Consider the following 7666-nt stretch of genomic DNA (forward strand, 5'->3'; position numbering starts at 1 on the left):
AGAAGAAGAAGAAGAAGAAGAAGAAGAAGAAGAAGAAGAAGAAGAAAGAAGGAGGAGGAGGAGGAGGAAGGGAGAAGAAAGGAGAAGGGAGAAGGGAGAAGAGAAGAGAAGAGAAGAGAAGAGAAGAGAAGAGAAGAGAAGAGAAGAGAAGAGAAGAGAAGAGAAGAGAAGAGAAGAGAGCTAACTGGAAATGGCCCAAATCTTTTGAAATCTGAAAGCCTGCCCCCTGTGACATACTTCCCCCAATGTGGTGACACTTCGTGATCCATCAGAAACAATGACACCAATCTGGGAGCCAATCATTCAAATACATGGTACAGGTGGCCCTTACCATTCAAACCATCATAACAAGGAACTCAAATCTTTTTGTTTTTCTCACCCCCAATTTATAAGACTTTTATGCAGATGTTTCATGCTTCCCCCCACCTCCCCACCCTTGCAAAAACCTTTGTTTATACAGGCTCTGCTCTGTTCTAGGATTAAAGTGATTAGCTCCTTTCCCCTTCATTTTCTTTGCACTAATTCTTTTTAAACTGACCAATCTCAAAAGAATGTGAGGTCAGATTCCAGCCAAATGGGGAAAAGATACAGTCACCTCCTTCATTAGAAATAAAATCCAAAGCAACCCTGTGTGCTTGCTCTTTCGTGAGCAGTATACCCTCTTGATCAAAAGTAGTTTTGCCTTGAGGAGGCACTTCAACTGGGGAGGTAATCTTGTGTGTGTGTGTGTGTGTGTGTGTGTGTGTGTGTGTGTGTGTGTCCCTCCCCAAACTTACTTCTAAACACCTATCTTCCCTAAGAAACAAGATGTTAAAATACTGATTTTACTATATGCTAAGGACATCTCAGTGAAACAAGTCTAGATGCTAGATTACTATGAACAATCTAACTGCACAGACCTTTCTTGTTTGGAACATAGAGACAAGTCAGCTGCCTCTACTAGCAAAGCCAGATTTCCTTCCCCTAAAGCTGGCACAAAAACAAAAGGACCATTTTAAACTGTAGCCTATTCTGCAAAATCTACAGATCAATTCATAACATTTTCCATTTATTTCTGGTTCTGCATTTTATCTACAAGATGCAGGTATTTGAGAAATATAAACCTTGCCCCCCCAACACCACCACACCTATCAGTTTAAACTCAGAAACACAAGGGTAAAAAGGGTTTTGTGGCCTTTAATCCTAGCACTTGGGAGGCAGACGGAGGAGGATTTCTGAGTTCAAGGCCAGCCTGGTCTACATAGTGAGTTCCAGGACAGCCAGGCTACACAGAAAAACCCTGTCTCAAAAGCCAAAAAAAAAAAAAGGGGGGGGGGGGTTGTGGCCATTAGGAATTTTTGAGTCAGGACTCATCGGCTTAGATGACCCTGAATTAGTCTTCCCAAGAAGACAGGGAAGAGAAACTGAATGTAAGACAAGAAATTTAAGAGCTCTTGATATATATTTTGAGCCTCAAGGTACAACATATTTGTAGTTCTGGTCACTTCAAATATTTGGGACCAAAGGGCCGTGACCAAAGTTCAAACTTCAAATGTTACTGGATCAATGCATCAAATGCCTTGCCTCTGGGAGTTCCAATAAGCCAGGCTTGGCCAGCTGTCCCCAGCATAGCAAGTAGTTGAGAATAGTAATAGAGAAAAAAAAAAAGATTTAGTCAATGTGGCTACATTGGAAAAGGTAACCTGTAAAGGGGTTCAGCAAACCCCAAACCCATCTTTGAGACACTACCATGAGCCTCATGAAGACATTGATTTTGCAGGATGGGATGAAGAAGTCCTTACCCATAGAGGGGCTTGGTCGGGTTCCCAGAGGGGGTTAGTCCTGCTCAGGAGTGAGCCTCACTGTGGTAGGTAACTACCCTACTTTATGAGGGTAATTTGTTTTGTGAAGACAGCAAGGACTCTGGTTATTATCAACCCTTGTCCTGGAATGGTACATTATGTGAGGGCAGAACAAACTGCCCTCAAGCTGGAGCCAGGAGATGGAGGCAGCAATCCATTATTGTGTCCTGGATAAGGCCTACAAGGAACTAGGTGACAAATCAGTGTCCCCTATGACTCAGTCTTAGGGCACTTCTTTTATAGTCATAAATGAGAGATAATATCTGGTGTGTTCAGTAAGTTCATGGACCTGGCTTTTCTGATAGGTGTTGCCAGTGTAAAAGGGGTGATTTTTTTTTTTTGCTTGTGTAAATAAGTTAGTAGCCTATGCCTCATAATTCATTCTGGAGGTGACTGTTTTTGTTTTGTTTTGTTTTGTTTTGTTTTGTTTTGCACAATCAGGATGCACAGTAACCTTACCTCTGCATTTGCAAAATGGAGCCAGAGCAAGGCGCAACCCAAAGCAAGGAACAACTTAGGACAGGACAGTAACTTAAAACAGGGGACAGCTTTGTCTCTGGGCTTGTCTCATTAAGAGAAAAGCCATCATATGAGATCTGTGTGTAGACATTGTATCTTCATTGTTTCAAGAGATACAAATGCCTGCCTACACATTAGGAAGCACTCCTCTCAACCTGTTTATAGGAGTTCATCAGACTAAGCATTTTTCAAATTAGACAGGAGAGCAGAGGGTATGCAAACACAGGGTGAATTTTAGAGTAACCAAGACTGTTTACACTAAGAGTAAAAGTAAATCAATCCAAACCTGAGCTGCAGATGTACTTTTATATTTCATTTACGCATTACTATGAATGTACACAGCAAAAAAAAAAAAAAAGAATCTGTAAGTTAGATTGCGATTGAATTCCAATGTCTGTGATCATTTCTCATTCTGACGCTTCACTTGTTATCAAGATCAGACTGTGTGATGATCATCACTACATTAAATTTACCCAACAAGTGGGTTATTTATTTTCATCATATGCTAAGAAAGCTGGCACCCCTCTCTTCATTCTCTTAGAAGATTTATTGGACATATTTTATGGTCACTAAGACAGCTGCTCTTAAGTCTATAATTTGTATTGGTCTGTGTACACGTGATGGGTGTGAGTAAAAGAGAGAGACAGAAACAGATTAGAGGCAGACAGACAGACACACAAAAAAGGAATAACTTGTTCATATTTAAGGTGGATAGAAGCTTTTGTGTTGGAGAAAAGAAAGACAGGAATTATGGGTCTGAGAGATATATCAGCAGTTAGGAGCACTGACTGCTCTTAAAAAAGACCCAGGTTTAGTTCCCAACACCCACATGGCAGTTCATAATCATCTGTAACTCTAGTTCCAGGGGATCCAATACACTCTTCAGGCTTCAACAGGCTCCTGCATACACTACATAAACTCACAGTCAAGTACATATAATATTCTCTCTCCCTCTCTCCCTCCCTTTTTCCTTCTTCCTTCCCTTTCTTCCTCCAGGAATGTGTATAAACACTATTTGGGTTTTAATTGAAAAGTATATTAAATTTTATGTATATGCTATTTCTGCTCCTCATCTGCTAGAAACCATTTCAATTTTATCCTAACTTTCTATTTAATTTGACACATATTATTTAATTTTTAAAATATCTTATTTTATACTATTATTATTTTTGAGATGGATCTCAATATGTACCCCGGGCTGGGCTGAAACTCACAAATGTCCTGCCCCTAACTTCCTGAGTACCAGAATCACAAGTGTACCCCACCAAATCTGACCTGTTTCTCTCCTTTGAATAAGGCCAAGTGCCCTAATCTATAGTTAGTGAAACATGCAGTTTAGGTCCCTATTACCTGCAAGCAATGTATAATCTTATAAAAAAAGTATACTCTCAAAATGTTTGCCCCAGGACAACTCTATAAGACCATGTTTGGATTCACGAAACTCAATCTCTTTTCATAATACCCAACAGGTGCGCGTATTATCCCTTGTTTTCTTTCTGCATGGCCTCATTTTTACACAGAGATTTTAATAGAATGAGTTGTTATCCTGTCATTTTTAACTCCAGAGTCCTGGATCTCAATCAATAAGCTTTTAATCAGCCCAGAGAAGGGGATGTAACTCCAAGTGAGATGAATTTATGAGATCTGAACTTCTTTTCTTTTTTTTTCTTTAATAATAAAGATCACATTGTTGTAAGGAACATACATACACACACACACACACACACACACACACACATATCACCACACAGCTAAATTAAGGTAGCCACTCAACAATGAGTCTCCTAGTATTACTATAACATTGGACTTCATGGTCAAATACTCCAAAGTTGAGAAGGGGTTAAAAATCTATCTCTTCTATTTACCTGCCCTCTATTTGACAAAAATTTTGAGTCCTTTTACAAACTTGGCCTGCTAGTGTTTTAATTAAGCATGTTACCAATATTTTTCAAGTAGTGCCTAAAGAAATGGTCCAATGAAAGCCTAGATAGAAAAGAGGAGGAGGAGGAGGAGGAAGAATGGAAGAGGAGAAGAAAAAGATCATAGAGAAATAACCTAGCAATCTATATTAATCCATTATTTGTAGGTAAGGTAGTAAGTAACTGATATGTGATTTCCAATATTCAATTCAATATTCACAGAGGAGAATGGGATACATCATTGTCCTTTTGCAAAGTGGGTTGTGACACTGAGGATTCTGTTCAGGTTATCACTATACAGAGGGGAAATCAAAAATAGAAGGCCTAGATGAAGAATCATACTGGAATATTTGAAGACATTTTCTTATTTATGAGGAGTCCCAGACAGGAAAGTTGGGGGATGTCATACCTTCAGTGTTCATGTCCAACAAAGATGGCTTACGGTTCTGACAAAGCATTCTATCAGTTACCACTATACTGTCATAGACCTGACCTTCTCATGAACATACTAGAGGGACACACTATGTGCCTTTTCAGTGAGCAAATGAAGTGTGATGCTGGACAAAGTGTATTACTGTACTGCCCATCCAGAGATGAGGTATGAGGGTTCGTTTTCTATATCTGAATCACATTCCCAGTTCTTATGTCAGGAGAGGGGAAATCATGACAGTGTCATTGATTGTGTTGTAAAAGGTCACTGTGCTTCAGAAAAGGTATTCTTTGAAATTAAGGTGAGTAATTTAAAAAGACCAAGGATGAGACCTCTAACTGTGAGACTGTCATTTCCTTAGGAAGCTCATCGAGACTCACCTGAAGACCATCCCCAGTCTTGCCTTTTCAAGTCTGCCCAATATTTCCAGGATGTAAGTAATTATTTTAACATTCAGAGAACTTTGCAATTGTAATGCACTTCTATATCAATGTGTCCATCAAGAAAAGCAATCGGTACCGTCCTTGCCCAAGTCAATGACATCTGCATTTTTAAATATTTGAAATTTATTTATATAGTGCCTACCTGCTTAGTTACATCTTGACTTTCTGATCCTTATAGGATCCTTTAAATCTAATGCAGATTTAAATTTGTGTGGTCATGCTAAGCTCACCGTTTTTGTGTGTGTGTGTGTGTATTCTAGCATATCATAGGATGAGCTGAGAATCCACAGACAGCTATGCGTCTCTTCCTTACCCAGCCATCCTAGATTTTTATGGAATCACTTTCACCAATAATACAGTGCAAACACTGACATCTCGTCACAAATGAAGCCAAATCATTTCAGATTTCCCTCACTTAAAAATCAGTTTAAAAGGCCAGGCTGTGGTGGTGTACACCTTTAATCCCAGCACTTGAGAGGCAGAGGCAGGCAGATGTCTGAGTTTGAGGCCAGCCTGGTCTACAGAGTGAGTACCAGGACAGCCAGGGCTACACAGAAAAACCCTGTCTCGAAAAACCAACCAACCAAACAAACAAACAAAAAAACGAGTTAAAAACAATTCTAAGCCTTAAAAATAGAAATGCATATGTAAAAGAAAAGAGGCACTTGTCCATTAGGCTAGTGGCCATTGCCTGTGAGTGGAATCGTACACATTAGTGATTGACTCTGAGTCACCAATTATATCCATTAAGGAAAGAAATGAAAACATGTCCTCCTTAGAATAATTTCACCAAGAGCAAGTCCAGATATCAATTCTCTAGTTCTTGTGTCTTCCAGCCACTTTATGTCTGTTGTTTGACTCTGCATCTGTGACTGCTTGGAGGCCATCTTTTGAGTCTGTCTGACTGTCTGTCTGCCTGTTTGTCTCTGCCTCTGACTCTGCCTCTGCTCTCCCCTCCCTCTCTTCCTCCTTCCCTCCCTCCCCCCCTCCCTCTCTCTTTCCCTTTCCCTCTCTCTCTTTCTCTGTTATGTTTCTATGTATCTGTCTATAGCCATATGTGTCTCTCTCTTCCCACAAAGATCTTTGTTCTGCATTAATTGAACAGCATAGAAATAATCACACAGGAAAGACATGGGACATTTTACAGAAATCTTTACCAGAGTTTTGCAAGGATCGAATCACCAACCAGCTCCAGCTAATCCCAGCAGACCCAGACAACAAACAGTTCTATGAAAAATCATTGCTTATCAACCAATATGCATAAATGGATGCTTTTATCTTTTACAGGAGGTTTTAGGGAGTAGCTTTCAACTTCCGTATTTGATACTTTCAGCAAACGACACGCATGTGTTATCCTGGGTTGAGGCGTGGATGAGTACATAATTTAAGTTATACCACACTCTGAGGTTAGTGAAACCAGAACTTCAGTTCAGTGAGGTGGGCAGAATGAGCATCGTCTCTGAGATTCCGTCGGGAGTGTGGGACAAAGGCCGTGAGATAAACATAAGCAAGTAAGTTGTTGTCGGCCTTTGGCATGAATCTTGCTCCATTTTCATCCACGACAAATTCTGTAAAGTCCCCTAACAATAAATTGATCCTATGAAATGTGTTCCGAGATGGCGTTTGGATCAAAACAATTTACATATTGTTGCTTAGTCACAAAGGACAAACAGCTGGGAAACCTGAAAAACCAAAGGCTGTTTGTTTATTGACTAAATACTTCCAAACAAACATCACAAGGGCACCAGAAGAGGAGCAAACAACCCTGCCAGAAAGGAGACCCAGACTCTAACAATCATGGCTCCTCTTATGAAGAATGTCATTCAGTAATAATCACCAAGGAAGCTTTGGAAAAATATAAGTACTTGGCCCTCATAACTGTTAATCAATGATCCTAGGATGAGTCTTGAATGTGTATGTGTCCACATTGTTCAGTTCTATGTTCAGGGATGGGAATCTCTGTTAGGGATTTATAAATCATTTATTTTCCCAGATGGCATAGACGTGCCTCTCAGTAGTAGATGAGGGTCATTGAATCTGTGTGTATTGTTCTCATTACAAGAAAGACTCTGATAAAACCATCTGAAACAGGATCGTTTACATACAGATTCACAACTGTTCCTGTAAAGGGGATCTCTCTTCTTCCCTCTTTTAGTACCTACAACTTTTATTTGCATGATATTTTGATTCATAAGCTCAAAACAAATCCTGAGTTTTCTGTTTCATTCAAAATCAAGAAGACAGATCTTCAGAGAGAATGGGGTCTACATGGTTTAAATGCACTAGTGACTAACTCTGGGTTACTAATAATGCATCGTCCCCTTGAAGCCAGGTCACTAAGAATCCAAATTTGAAGTGTCTACTTTGCTCTCCTGTGTTTTCTGTCCTCTGTCTGTCTGTTGTATGAGTCTTAATCTGTGTCTTCCCGAGCACTATCTGCATTATCTGGTCAATTTGTCTCTGTCCCTGCCCCTGCCCCTGCCCCCGCCCCTGTCCCGTCCTCACCCCACCCCC

General features: G+C 40.1%; 1 protein-coding gene across 1 annotated transcript in view; it reads left to right on the plus strand.

Annotated features, from left to right (window-relative positions):
* The window catches only part of Tshr (thyroid stimulating hormone receptor), a 125033-nt gene that overhangs the window by 70881 nt on the left and 46486 nt on the right, over positions 1–7666 (plus strand). Inside the window, exon 2 of the mRNA XM_031356411.1 lies at positions 5071–5142. Within this exon, the coding sequence (XP_031212271.1) occupies positions 5071–5142 (72 nt within the window). The remainder of the gene's footprint in view (positions 1–5070; positions 5143–7666) is intronic.

This window comes from Mastomys coucha, unplaced genomic scaffold (assembly GCF_008632895.1).
Source record: "Mastomys coucha isolate ucsf_1 unplaced genomic scaffold, UCSF_Mcou_1 pScaffold6, whole genome shotgun sequence".
NCBI lineage: Eukaryota > Metazoa > Chordata > Mammalia > Rodentia > Muridae > Mastomys > Mastomys coucha.